The sequence below is a fragment of the Dermacentor andersoni genome, chromosome 3 (assembly GCF_023375885.2).
Source record: "Dermacentor andersoni chromosome 3, qqDerAnde1_hic_scaffold, whole genome shotgun sequence".
Taxonomy (NCBI): Eukaryota; Metazoa; Arthropoda; class Arachnida; order Ixodida; family Ixodidae; genus Dermacentor; species Dermacentor andersoni.
The window spans coordinates 235,829,941-235,845,131 of NC_092816.1; the positions used below are offsets into that span (position 1 = coordinate 235,829,941).

Consider the following 15,191-nt stretch of genomic DNA (forward strand, 5'->3'; position numbering starts at 1 on the left):
CAAAAGAGCCGGCGGTCGCCGACAGCTACGGCGGCTCTTGCCAGCAGGGCGCGTCGGCGCGAGCGACGCTTGCTCGTACCGACTACTGCCGTTTCCGAAGTCTTGGCCTGGAATCGTGCCGTCGAGTCTGCAAAGCTGCTGCTGTGACCGGCAGACGCCAGCGGTGTACCCAGGGACAATGTCGGCTCGCATGCTATGGACAGTGTGTGGACATTTCTTCGGCGCGGCCAATGTTGCATGTACTACCTTGTTCGCGAAGCACGCGTTGATGTTAGAGCGTGTGACATCTTTTGCCGGAATATGTAGTGATTTAAGGTTGGGGGGATGTGGGGATGCGCGACTCTCACGCGTCCCCTGATATGTTGTTTTCCCGCACGGCTCGCGTGGCCTGGCGCCCGCGGCGGTCGAAGTGGTTGAGGCGCAGTACGAGAGATGGCGCGAGTGTTGCGCTGCTAACGCCGCCGATAGGCGGGGTTACTTGGGCGCCGAAAGACAAGGCGCTTGCTTTTTGGTTCGGGGCAGCAAGCAGTACGGACGCGCCGTGCCGCGCGTGCGCTGATGCATGCTTGTGCGAGACCGTCTCGCGTGGCCGCCTTGGAACGCGCCACCGTTGGCGTGACCGTACACGCGAACGACCAGGCGTTGGGATCCAGCATGGGGCGGACATATTCGCTCGCTATCCAGACGCGGTAAGTCGGACTTCTAGATTTGTCGCGCGCCCATCGGCATGTTTTGAAGATAGCAACTCGGCTAGCAGGCATTGATCTATGAAAGGTGCAATAAATGCCCTTGTGATTGTTTGCACTACTCTGTTGTCGTTCCTTTGTCCCAAGAGCATGGAGGAGAATCCCAGAGTGTATAGGATTTATGCTGTGTGAGTTTACTTTGCGGTGTGATTTTATTCATTAGAATCTTTTGTTGAGATAAGTGATCTTTAATATCTTTGCATTTTGTCTCTGTCCGTTTCTGGGTTGCGGAAATTTGTGACAATTGGCGAGCCTTCCAGGATTTACTTCCAGCTCGGTCACGGATTTTGGTGGGATGGGGTAGGATTATAGTTATAATTCGTTGCACTCATAGTGTACATGAAGGGAAGCCTGGCACATGTTGCGTGCTACAAACCTTGTGAACACAAGCTGATGACCAGCAAGGAAGACGGCCCAGATGAACACAGCTGCATAAGTTTCACCACGGTTGGAGAGAAAGAAGTGTGCATGAAGCAAGCAATGTCAGAATGTTCTGACCATCATCAGTCTCAAAATTTCTCGAAAGCGACGAGGAAAGAAAAGGGGGGGGGTGCAGGCTTTTTGAGTAGAGTGACTTGATTCTGATCTTAGTTGATGCTCAAGATAACAAGCAGTGTAAACTCTGTTCTAGTGTTGAGAGAGCTATGTTAAAGTACATATAGGAGTCAGTTGTGCAATGTTTCACGGAGTGCAAAGACACTAGACTTGTGTTGAACAGCAGTGTTGAAACCTATGTGGACGTTCTTATAATGTGTCACATATGCCTATAAGCGGGGTACCGCAGTGTCGACGTAGTCGAGGCTAAGGAGCTTTGTAAGAAGATAAAACAGCCCTGAGCACATTGGTCTCCTAACAAATTAGGTAGGGGTAAATAAGAACTTCCATGATCTTGCACGCAGTCCCTGTCGTAAAGTGGATTAGTTTAAGTTTGCACTGATCTTTTGTTTGAGGAGTAATGAACGCCCAGCTAAATAGCCGTCTGTAACTTTTCACACTTCCTTTACTTTGGTATTTATCTAGTTTTGTTAAATGAAAAATTACCAACATCTGTAAAGAAAAATCAGCAAAGTAAATGAGGGAGACCCAAGTAATGTCTGCTTTGGTAACTGTGTGTATAGCGCCCGGCGATGAGACGTAGACCAACATTTGAGCCGTTGGCCTGAAAATGCTCACACATTACTAAGCAGAGACACCCTTTAACACATATCATTGCTGCCAGAACAATTCTTAAAGAGAACTGCACCGTGTTGCTACAGACAATTTTATCGAGGGCGTCACCATTTTGCGGTCACAGTGATGTCAATCGTCTGGTGCCATGCTGGTATGTGGGATCGCACTCAGGGTGCACAGCGAATATGCTGTTGATGATGAGTGCCAAGTGTTCACGTTTTTCTGGGAGGTCTCAAGAAGTTTTTGTGATTAGGAAACTTACCGTGCCGTTACTAAGATTTGAGACTCAACATAGCTGCAATATCGAATGGCAATGGGCCTAGAGGCCGTGTCACCACTCTGCCTGCAATCGCAGTTGGAGGCGAGTCAAGTTTAAACATTGTCTATACGTATCATACATGCAACATGTTATTATTCTATGTCTAGTCTTAAACTGTCCTAAGGTATCACTCAAGTGACCACAGAGATGTCTACTTGTGTCATGCAGTGTGTCGCGCCAGTGTACAGTTAACCAGCCAAATGCCAATGAAACACGTTTTGCTATCTTTTCAGCTCCTAAAGTTTTCGTGGTGAGATATTCTAAGCATTTTTTACCTGGCACGCAGGCATCAAGCTTTACAAAATAAAGAATTGCAAAATAACTCGACTGGAAGGGCCGGGAACATGGAACACTCGATAACACGACCTGGAGTTGGTGACCATGAATATTGTCACGTGGTGGTGACGTTGAAGAAAGAACACAGTAGCAATACTGTGAACAAGAAAACTAACTTTTATTGGGCGAACCTGTGCCCACAAAACAGGCTACACTTATAGCGCAACGATAGCGGCGAACACGCTCGGCGATCGTCGAAAATCTGCTCAGCGGGTCAAGCGCGTCGGCTTTTATAGAGCAGTCGTCGAATGTTCCAGACTAATCGTTTGGACCCGCGTGCTTTCCACAAAGTTCTACACCATTCGCGCTACGCGATGAAATCAGATAACACAAGGTTCGGCGACAACAGACAGCCGGGTAGAAGCATCGATAACTTTCCAGAAACGTCGGATACATGCAGGCGCGTCCCGCGCTGTGCGATTGCATTTGTTAAGCGGCGAAACGTGGTCGCCCGATAAAGATAAGTACACGTATCAATACCCCCCTCTTAAAAAGCATCGACCCGATGCTGCAAACAAACGAAGGTAATAAACAAAAGCACTCGTAGCAAAGAAAAGAACAAAATGACGAAGTTCGTCAGCGTCCGTAAAAGGGTTTAAGGCGCACCACGTGGACCACTTCAGATCGTGCGCGGCGCCGCTGTGAATGCGAAATGCCGTCTGGCACGACCTCATAGTCCAGAGCGCCAATACGTCGGATGACCTTGTAGGGTCCGAAATAGCGTCGGAGTAGTTTCTCACTGAGTCCTCGTCGGCGTATCGGGGTCCAAACCCAAACACGGTCGCCGGGCTGGTACTCAACAAAGCGTCGTCGGAGGTTGTAGTGTCGGCTGTCGGTCCTCTGTTGGTTCTGCATTTCGAGTGTCTTCTCGATGTTCGTCGCCTCACGAAGAAACTCTTCGACGGTCTTCGGTGGGCTTCTTACCATCCCGGCGAAAAGTTCCTCCTTCACACCACGCATGAGTAGGCGAACTTTCTTTTCCTCGGCCATATCCGGGTCGGCGTGGCGGAACAGACGGGTCATTTCTTCCGTAAAGATGGCAACGTTCTCGTTTGGTAGCTGCACTCGGGCGTCCAGCATAGCTTCGGCCCTTTCCTTGCGCACGACACTTGTAAAGGTGCACATGAAGCCGCTACGGAACAGGTCCCACGTAGTCAAGGTCGACTCCCTGTTCTCAAACCACGTTCTGGCGGCGTCTTCTAAGGCGAAGTAGACATGCCGCAGCTTGTCGTCGGAGTCCCAGTTGTTGAATGTCGCGATTCGCTCGTAGGTCTCCAGCCAAGATTCCGGGTCTTCATTCGCTGCTCCATGGAAGGTCGGTGGGTCCCGGGGTTGTTGTAGGATAACGGGGGACGCTGGGGCAGCCATTGAGGTTGTCTTGACCACGATCTTCTTTGTCGCCTCAGGTAGAAGTCCGTGCTCTGGGGGCAGGCCTTGCAGTCTGCGGCTAGCACGCTGGTCTTGGGCGGTGTCGGTTTTGTCCTCGGGCTTCGGGCTTGGATCGCGGCTTTGCGGGGGCGTTCGGTACATGAACGCACAAGCACCTCCACCAGATGTCACGTGGTGGTGACGTTGAAGAAAGAACACAGTAGCAATACTGTGAACAAGAAAACTAACTTTTATTGGGCGAACCTGTGCCCATAAAACAGGCTACACTTATAGCGCAACGATAGCGGCGAACACGCTCGGCGATCGTCGAAAATCTGCTCAGCGGGTCAAGCGCGTCGGCTTTTATAGAGCAGTCGTCGAATGTTCCAGACTAATCGTTTGGACCCGCGTGCTTTCCACAAAGTTCTACACCATTCGCGCTACGCGATGAAATCAGATAACACAAGGTTCGGCGACAACAGACAGCCGGGTAGAAGCATCGATAACTTTCCAGAAACGTCGGATACATGCAGGCGCGTCCCGCGCTGTGCGATTGCATTTGTTAAGCGGCGAAACGTGGTCGCCCGATAAAGATAAGTACACGTATCAATATGCCATGATGAACCAGACGCATGCAATGCATTGAAGAATATGCGCACTCCTAGGTCCCGAGTGCTGCCTGTGCAAGGGCACCTTGCAACTCGATAGATCTGAGAAACGAACAACTACTCTTTGCAACAACATTGTTTTCGATAGTAATACATATTGTGTGATGCGCAGTGCCAGCCAGACAGCTTGCCGGCGAGATTCGGAAGCACGGGCGAGCCCATGTGGGCTAGGAAAAGCTGGCACACAGTAGGCATGGCTTTGGTTGCGGAACGAAAAATAACACACCTTCATTTTCGTCGTTGGCATGTAGTGTTTTCATATAATATCCTTTGTCAACTTCCAACAGAATGTTGGTTGCCAAGCATAATATTATTAGAACACGTTTGAACAGAATAACTTTCCTAGATGTCTTGCAATATAATTACAGCCTTTGTCGGTACTCAAGGATGCATAAAGCATAAATAGAAACATAAATGAAGAACTGATAGGCACTTCTTGAACCGTCTAATAAACAGTGTATTGTATAGGAGGTGAATTATTGCTCTTAGCATATGATATCGTAATACATGCGAGTGAATCCAGTACTTCAATAAGGAACCGGGGTCTGTATCTGAGCTAGTTGGTACGGTGATGTTTTAAGGCATGGGAAGTGCAAAAAGAAAGAACGATAGTGAAAAGAATGAGGAAATACAGAGCGCTACTTCCAACTGAATTTATTGCGCAACAGTACTTGTATACACGCATTCGCCATTCATATGGACCACAGCGCATGCGTCAGAAAACATTCCACATCTAGATAGCTGACTGACACCATTGCTCATCGAGACAACACCCAAGCCACAAGCTCTGATAAAATACGCATGTCCACATAGAAAACAATGGCATGACAACAATATAAGACAAAACAACAAAAAAGAGATTGTAGCCCAAAAAAAGGAAGATCGTCAAAAAGATAAAATAACAATGCAAAAAATTGTATAAAAAGAAAATAATGCCATGAAACGCTAACAACGCTTCCCCGGTGAATAAAAAGTTCAAACAGGTGGTAAGAGTGATGTAAAAACAGAGGCACCAAACAAGTCTCTGCGTGTGTGAAAACTCTAGGAAGAGGAAAGAAAGAGTCGGGGGGAAACAAAGAAGAGAATAATCAGTGCAGATAATCAAGCTCTTTCCTTGAAAGGAACACAGAAAGGCCACTAACGCAACTTGTGCCAAGCTGTTCAATGCACGACGCTTCAAAAATGTCTCGTGCGGTCTGCTCTCTATTCCGATTATAACAGCCTGGTCTGCAAAAAGGCGAACACCCGTACGTGGCACACTGTAAAGCCATATTGGGTTTTCCTGATGTTTATGTAACCTTGCGGAAACCCTGTTGCGTCAACCCCAAAGGAACAGTGCTGTGCCACCGTAGAAAACCAACAGGAGAAAGACAGCATTAAGAATGCTGTGGGATGCATTTGGGTTGTTGCATTCTCGGCTCCCGACAAGCTTGGTGTGGTCTGCGTGAGCGTGCGAACATGAACGGCCTAACGCCTGCAGCAAAGGACACGCGAAGCACCTTGTGTCCCACAAATGCGCCATGTGTACTACCCAGTGTCGCTTTCTTGTAGACGTGTTTACATCGGTTAAACAGGCCAATGTGTCAATGATCACCCACGAGAATCCGCAAACAGTTTGAAGTTAAAGCAGGGCAGCAATGTGGCTTTGAATTGTGCCACTTGTGGGTGTTCACCGTTTTCCAGACCATGCTGTTATAATCACAAGTTATAGAGGTCAGACTGCCAGAGAAATTTTTGAAGCGTTGTGCATTTAACGGCCTGGCCCCCTCTCAAGGAAAGAGATTGCTTTTCTGCGATACCAGGTGATGCGTTGCACTAGTGCCTCTTGATTATTCTCCTTGTTTTCGCTCCCGTTCCTCTGCCTATAGATAAGTTACACATGCGCTGCCTTTTCATTACCCGGGGGAGCATTTCATGGCATTATTTTCCTTTTATACATTTTGCTGCATTGTTATTTTATCCTTTTGACGATCTCCCTGTTACAGCAAAGCTGTTAGTCTCTTGGTGGTCTGCATTTTTCGTGTCTGCATCTGTATTAGAAGTGTGGGCCAATCCCGGCAGCAGTACGGGGCTGAAGCAGGGGCTCGTACCTCTGTAAGGCAGAGCCTTCAATTACTCAGCAAAGTGAGGCAAAAAGTGCATACATTCCTTGGAATCACGCATGCAACATACAGAACAGCATTTGTTTCAATAAAGAACAAGCGCAAAGCAAGCATCCAAACCACATAATTGATAATGAGCCACTCCTGATAATTTGTAGCACGTAGCACTCCCTGTATACGTTTCCCAGTAAAGATTGCTACTGTTGGCAAACTGCCATGGCCACAGCAGCTTGCAACGTGGGGAGTGACGTCACTAGCCCTTTGTATATAAAACAACCAGCCTAGCAACTGATTTCATCCTTGTAGCACTACTATGGGTATGCAGTGCATTGTTAGGACTTCCGAGGAGCAGCGTGAATATGAGGACCAGCAAAATAAAAAAGAAACATCTATACTACCCGCGGCGGTGTGCTGCCAAAATTACCATTACTCCTACTACTACTATTACTCTCAATTTCCATTACTACCATTACTCTAAAGCAATAAAGCATTGCATACCCTGCTGAGCAGTTGTACTGGTGGTTTTGAACAGCTTTTCTGGACGTCCACTTTTGCAGGGCTGGGATGGCAAGTCAATTTTTTTTATGTGCACTCTCTTTTTTGCTGTTCTTTTGTCTTGTATTGTTGTCATTCCGTTGTTTTCTATGTGGGCATGTGTATTTTATCAGAGTGTGCAGCTCGGGCATTGCCTCGATGGGCAATGGTGCTGGCTATCTACGTGTGGAATGTTTACTGACGCATGCACTGTGGATATGAATCGTGTTTGCTTATATATGTTTTCTTGCCCACTAAATTCAATTGCAAGTAGCGCTCTGTAGGTCCTCATTCTCTTCACAGTCTGTGCTTTAGCTGCCCTAAAATGTTGAGTAAGGAGTTAGTAGTACCAAAGATTCATGTTCAATATGCAGTTATCTGGCTAACTGGTTAAATAAACTGCCTGTCCAGTATATTCAATTTCATAGATCTGCATGACCGGATAACTTCTTTTGCAGACTTGAGTCGGTTCCCTCCAGTGAAACCGCATAGCCGGTTTGACAGCTATCTGTAAGCACTAGATTGTACCATTGCCGGATCTGTTTCTTTTTTATTTTATTTCCTTGAACTCAATCTTCTCATTGTTTTTCTGATTGCCTTTGGATTCCTATAATCAAACACTTGATGGTTTCTGCCATTTTGCAACATACTGCAGCCCTAATTTTGAATACAGCTGGCTTGAAGTATGACGGACCGATCTTGTTGGATCGTTACGATCCATTGTAAGAAACTGTACCATTAATGCCATTTTGCAATGCCTTGCGCTAATTGTGTGGAGCAGCAGCAGGACTCAGCGTGCGTGCTGCTGCGCCGAGCACAGCTGCTGCGGCAGTCGGGACGGCAGCAGGCCTTCATCGAGACTGCCCAGCTGCTACTCGAGGCCCACTGCCCACCAATCCAGACACCTACCGAGTATGCAGGTGAGCTCCTCCTTGCCCTTGCAGGCCAGTGTGCCCACGAGCAGTGAGTGCAGTCTTCTCAGCACAACCCTAGCATGATGGCTTGTCTCAATAAACAAGCTGTTACATAATCATGTAGGGCAAGAAGCTGCATTCAGTTAAACCTTAACGTTACCAAGTCGGTAAAATCTATACTTCACTTTGCTGTAAAGAAATTTCCTTGTATTGATATTCAACCTTCGATTCAAAGTATAGTCAACAATGGATTCTTTTCTACCTGGACGGGGCTACAGAAACAAATTTCAGTAACAAAAATAAAATAAATTTTGTTGAACTTGCGGGCCAGCGACCACTTATATAGTTTGATGCTGCACCATCAAAGTGCTCTTCAGAGCGGCTTTGCAGCAGTTGGGAAGCAATTAAGGTCCGACGCACTGTGGGGATCTGTGTAAGCGAAGCTTTCCTGGCTGGCGAACATAAGCTCAGCTGATGCTGTGTTCATCAAACTGCTGCTCTCCACAGCCTCCGATAAACGCATCATCAAAACCCATTGGATGCCTGAAAGAGAGCTTAAAAATTGCATGAAAACGAGGTTACTCATTGCTGCAACTACTGGAATTACTAATTCAATTGCAATTTACTGCAAAATTACTGCGATTTGGTTCCCAACCATCAGATTTTGTGGCATTGCATCCACATTGTGTAAAAAAAAATCAAGCACGACTCGGTACGGCATTGGAAATTTCGATCGCTGATGCATTGGTTCAACCAAAATCTCATAAGGTGGTTTCATCACGGAACATCTACATGGTTTTATGGAGTAGGTAACGATGTTGCGGGTAAGTACAAACAGCTCCATTTGCTGGGAATTCGGCTTTTTTCACCGAGTCAAGTATAGCTTTTTTCGACTTGGAAATCATGGAGAGTGAGCTGTGTGGTATCTGGAAATGAATGACGACAGCCTTTTTGTCACCTATTGAGATTGCTTACAAGATTGACCTCAAGCAAGAGGACGTTGCATTTAGTGCTGCCGCTCTGCTGTGCTACTCGGGCTTGTCACTTGCCGCACGGAAAAAAAAAAAAAAAGACCACCAAATCGGGGGCATAACCAAGGCATGGAATGAGGAACCAGTGCAAAAGGCAAGTGCTGGTTACGGAACTATGCTGCACGGAAAGAAGAATGATAGGTGTAACGTTAAGGGATAAGAAAAGAGCAGATTGGGTGAGGGAACAAACGCGTGTTAATGACATCTTAGTTGAAATCAAGAAAAAGAAATGGGCATGGGCAGGACATGTAATGAGGAGGGAAGATAACCGATGGTCATTAAGGATTACGGACTGGATTCCGAGGGAAGGGAAGCGTAGCAGGGGGCGACCGAAAGTTAGGTGGGCAGATGAGGTCAGGAAGTTTGGAGGGTCTACATGGCCACAATTAGTACATGACCGGGGCTCCTGTATGCGGGCTGTAGTCCACAGTTATTACAGGGTTTCTTTGTCCCCAATCAGGGCTACTTCGCGTTTCTTCAAAAGCTCCTGTCCCCTGGCTTTATTGGCAGTAACGTTCCACAGCTCGCTCTGGTATTCCTTTCTCCACCTCTTCTAGAACTTCTTTAAATATTTTTCTCATGTTTGCCACAGCTTTGTGAGCGAATCTTTTGTTGAAACTGAGGTTCCAGTGCAATGAATGATGGAAATTGTGTGAGGCATCTTCCTATTATGAAGCAGGCAGGTGACAGTGGACAAAGCTCTTTGATGTCGTTGAAGACGCAGATCAATGGTACTGAATTGATTACTGCTTCCACTTCTGGCAGGAGAGGAATATGCTCTGCTTGACTAACAAGGCATCTTCCAAGCATTCTTTTTCAACAATATCGTCACAGAGCGCACAGGTTGTTGATAATATCCTCCCCACCGTGGCTCATCAGGCCAGATGAACTTCCACTGAATGTATGAAGTAGAGCAAGCGGCGAGGACATCTGGTTGTTGTATTGTTGCCCAGAGTTTCCGAAGCTCTTTAAGTCATGTTCCTGACAAACTCGAGTTGGATAGCTCTCATGATGGAGCACATAAATAGCGTGATGTACGATCGCTGCTGTCCTTTGTTTTCAATGTAGGGAGGTCCCACAAAGTCAACTCTGCTGACAAGGAATGAAGCCGCTTTTATTACTGTGTCAGGGCAGCGAAGGTATTTCCTCGTAGAATGGCTTTGACTGCTGTCACTGTCATACGGGCTCGTATGGTTTTCTTCACAAGTTGACGAGGACGAAGGATCCAAAACTTTTCGCAGACTTGTGTTAGGGTGTCACGAACGCCTCCGTGGAGCACTTTCAAATGAGAATGTTGTATAATAAGCATGCTCAAGTGCGAGTCTCGTATCAAATGGTGTGATCCATGCATATCTTCTGCAGTCTGTGTTATTCCCAACTCGTCTGTTAAGGAGCAGTTGTCTCAGGGCTGTATGAAGGAAGAGGTCTCATTTTTTCGCATGCAGCCCCTTCCACTCTGCAGTGATGGTCATTCCTTGAGGATCAGAAAACCTTTGGCTTCTTTCATTTCAGCTGTTGGCCTGCTTGGTCATGTTGAGCCTTTAAGGTGATTCACATAGTGGACCACCTATGCTGTAGTTTGCACCAATCTAACCCAGTTGGTGAAGTGTTCTATATTGATAACAGGTACTTCAGGAGGCTCTGTGTATGTTGTTTTAACTGTTTCATCCTTCTCTGGAATGTCTGTGATTGTTGCGTCTTCTTTCTAGTCAAACTGTGTCGAGGAAGTTGGGTGCATAATCCACCAGTCCTCTGACTTTAGCATGTAGGCTGGGATCCCTCCAGTAAGCAGATCCGCAAAGTTTTCTTTACCTGGACAAAAGCGCCAGTGTGACAGATCCGAGACGTCGCGAATTTCTTGCACACTATTGCATGCATGTGGTTTCCTATTGCATACATGTGGATTCATGTGTTGTGCGGCTTCTGCTTGGACGGGGCCCCCCTATATCCAGCATAGAGTTACCTGAAACCAAAGAGGGACTTCGCTGACCCAAGGTCGCAGTTCTTGGTTATGAAACGGTACAGTTGTGCCACTAGCAGAGCAGGCATAAGCTCTAGCCTAGCTAGAGTCAGTGGTTTCAGTGGTGCGATGCAGCTCTTTGCAATAAGCAGCACAGATTGCATGCTGTGCTCCTTACCTGCTCATGTATACAGTTGAACCCACTTATAACGATACCAGTCTTAACAATGTATCAGTTATAACAATGAGAAGCTGCTGCACCGTCGATTTTCGTATGTTTTCCATGGTGAAATAACCCACTTACTATAATGTCCTGATGCTGCATTATTGGTTATAATGATGAAGTCTGGCTGCTGGGTGTCCAAGCTGAAGGGTAGTGAAATGAAAAATCCTTGAAAAGAAAACAAGAAATTCGAGCCGCTGCACAATGGGCCACGGTTCCAACAGCTGCCGCGCGCTCATTTTCCAGCCATCTCCACGCAGCTCTCTCCCATCGCCCTTCCACCCCTCCGAACATGAATGGGCTGTGCCCACAGCTCTACGCTGCCTCATCCTCTGAAACACAAATTGACTGCGCCAACTGCGCCGCAAGCAGATTGCTCGCATGTTGCTTGCTGGCTCCTCATAAGGTGCAGTTCTGCGAACAGCTCAATCGCTCGTGTTCGTTTTTGTTGGTTGTGTTGAAGTCGTTCCTGGCCACGCAGTTTCTCAACGTCGCTTGACTCGCCGCCAAAATGGAACATGGCTGATCCACCCACTGATCATCGTCAATGCATGCCGTTGCCGATACTGAGGTACTTCATACTGAGGTAAATCCTAGACCTCACTAACCTATGATCACTGCACTTTACCCTACCTAACACTTATACATCCTGCACTATGCTGGGATCGCCAGAACGTATGAAATCTATTTCATTTCTTGTTTCTCCGCTAGGGCTTTTCCAGGTCCACTTCCTGTTGCTACGTTTCCCGAAGAAGGTATTCTTTATTCGGACCTTATTGCTTTCCCGGATTATACCAAAATCTCTCCTGTAGTATTCCTAGAATTGATGCCATAGTTGCCAATTACTTGTTCACCAGCCTGCATTTCCCCCACTTCTCCATTGAAGTCGCCCATGACTACAGTAATGTATATTGATTTTGCACTTTTCCATTCGCTAATTCAACATCTTAATAAAACTGTTCTATTTCTTCATCATCGTGACTGGAGGTTGGAGCTTAGGCTTGTACTACCTTTATTCATCACCTCCTATTTAACTTTATTACGACTACTGCTACCCTCTCATTAATGCTGTAGAATTTGTCAATGTTGCCTGCGATGCCCTTGTGGATTAGGAATCCTACCCCATACTGCTTCTTATCTGGCAGTCCTCTGTAGCAGAGGACGTAGCCATTAGTCAGCACTGTGTAAGCCTCACCAGTTTTTCTAACCTCATTAAGACCAATAATATCCCACGCAATGCCTGATAGTTCCTCAAAGAGTCCTGCTAAGCTAGCTTCACTCGGGAGGATTTGTGTGTTGATCGTTGCCGGGTTCAGCTTCAATTGGTGGCCTGTCCGGGTCCAGAGATTCTTAGCACCCTCTGCTGCATTGTAGGTCTGATGCCACTGCCTTGGTCAGCTGTTCCACAGCTGCGGGGGACTGAGGGCCATTGGTTGATCGAATGAGTCATTTGGGAGGTAGTGGCCGAATATTGCATCAGGAAGGTCAATTCCTGTTCTCGTGAGGGAGTGTCTTTTATTGAGGGTTCCTGGGCCTTCCTGTATTGGTTTCACCTGGACTAGTATAGCCCCACTGGCTCTCGGTGTGAGGCACCACTCCAAGCCTGGAGAGGGGGATTCGAACTTGCGACCTTCAGGTTAGAAGCCCAATGTTCTACCTCAGCGCCACGCCCCCGCCTCAGACACATAGCTACAAATGGAACACACTCAAAAAAGAAAAAAAGCCAGACTATTTGAATTCTGACTATAGCAACTGAGCAACTATGATAGCTCAGTCAGATAACCCTGTTGGCGGCAAAGCCACCTTATGGTGCAGAGGACCAGCTCAGAGCACTCTACATGTCTAAAAACTCACTTGAATTATCCGGGGTAGACGGATTCTGCCGATCACGGTAGGTAGCAATGTGTAGCACTATTTCCAAATTGTTATAACATTGTGGTTCTAAACTGCATGTAAGCAAGTAAGCAGGCGACCGTGAAAATGGCCAGGTACACTCAACATTTTCAACAAGCTTGAACAGCACTTAAAACGAGTAGGGCAGAAAGGTAGGGAAATGCAGTTCACCTCGCTCATCCAAAAAAACCACAAGCAGTGTATGCACGGGGACACATCCATCTGCTTACTGGCGTGTCTAGCCACCCCAGTCGCTATCGAATCAGGGATGCTATGCCTCATAATTAGCTACATCAAATGCGTGTGTCACCTCAAACGCGTCACAGGAAATGTTTGTTTCGCTTTATATAAATGCTCATTTTGGGCTTTTTGAGCTTTCATCCAACGTTGTGGCACCAGGTAAGCAGCAGTAGTTCCCTTATGAAGCTCCACCAGACGGCATCAGCTGAACAAAGTAAATTACAAGTATGTGTCATTTTGGTATTTAGAGCTTATAGGAATACTGCGTGTAGAGACGAAATGTGTGAAAGTGCAGCAGGCGGCATTACAAACAAAAAGGAATTCGCTTTTACATACATGGCTTAGAAAATACCTGACTCGTCCCAAACAATACCATAAAATATTGTTGCAGGTCACAAAGCACAGGGGCTTTATTGCGGCAAGTAGCAGTATTGTGTTGTACTCGAAAAAGACCTGCAGGATGCAGGCCAGCACAAAAGAACATCTTTGTATTTTCTTTATCATACTCGTACTCTTAAGTGGTCCTGTCATCATCTGTGTCGTCGCCAGGGTGTAAGTGGCACAAGTATAGTGATGCGGCATTGCCCTCCCTCTAAAGCGCATATCGTCCCGATGCTCATGAAATGGTACCCGTTATACTCGATGAACAGCTTGTCGGGAACCACATCATTCAGGAAGATCCGGCTTTACGCGGACCACGTGGACTACCTCTGGCACCTGTTGACGCCGTTTGGAGCAGCATGAACTGTCACCCATGACCTTGTAATTCACGTCGCTAATATGGCGCAGAACCTTCTATGGTCCGAAGTATCTGCATAGAAGTGTCTCAGAGAGGCCTCGGCATCATGCCGGATGCCAAACCCCGACCCTTTCCCCGGGTGTACAAGTGACGAATTGGTGGTGGAGATTGTATCGTAGGGCGTCACGTTCTTGCTGTGTAGTTATTCTGACGCGCGCAATCTGTCGTGCTTCCTTGGCGTGCTCAGTGAATTCTGTGGCATCTTCATGTGAATCATTGTAGTCATGAGGATGCATAGCATCACGCATCATAGTGACTTCTCGACCACGGATCAAACCAAACGGCGTCATTTTAGTTGTTTTCTGGCATACCGTATTATATGCGAATGTGATGTATGGCAATATTTTGTCCCAATTCTTGTGCTCCGCATTGACATACATGCTAAGCATGTTTGCAATAGTGTTGTTGAGGCGTTCTGTAAGCCCATTCGTTTGTGGGTGAAAGGCTGTTGTCTTCCTATGCGCTGTGCCATTGAGTGTGAGCACAACGCGCAAAAGCTCGGCTGTGAATGTGGTTCCTTTGTCGGTTATGACGACTGCCGGAGCACCACAATGTTCTCGATAAAGAACCGTGCCGCTTCAGCTGCAGTGCCACTCGGAACCGCCCTGCTGCTGCTGCAGCAGCAACAGCAGCATTGTCGCAGAGGGCCTCTTTCACAGCATTCACAAAGTAAATCAAATTGGCAAGAATGCAGTTGTACACTGCAGATGCTGTGAAATTAATGACTTAATGTGGATTAAATGGTGATGACTGTGCCATGTTTGTTGCAGCCATGTTTTCAACCAGCACCTTCCGGGGTCGCACGGAGGCTTTGCGAGAACTGCACCAGCAGCGCAGCTTCAGCCCATTCAGTGAGTGTGGTGTTGATTTGCTCGACCAACGGTGAGG

General features: G+C 47.0%; 1 protein-coding gene across 3 annotated transcripts in view; it reads left to right on the plus strand.

The window, feature by feature from the left end:
• LOC126536973 (general transcription factor 3C polypeptide 3-like) overlaps positions 1–15,191 on the plus strand; it is a 312,777-nt gene that overhangs the window by 217,170 nt on the left and 80,416 nt on the right. For all 3 annotated transcript variants that reach the window (XM_055073144.2, XM_055073142.2, XM_050184056.2), the window contains exons 13-14: positions 8,025–8,163; positions 15,074–15,154. In XM_055073144.2, the coding sequence (XP_054929119.1) occupies positions 8,025–8,163; positions 15,074–15,154 (220 nt within the window). The remainder of the gene's footprint in view (positions 1–8,024; positions 8,164–15,073; positions 15,155–15,191) is intronic.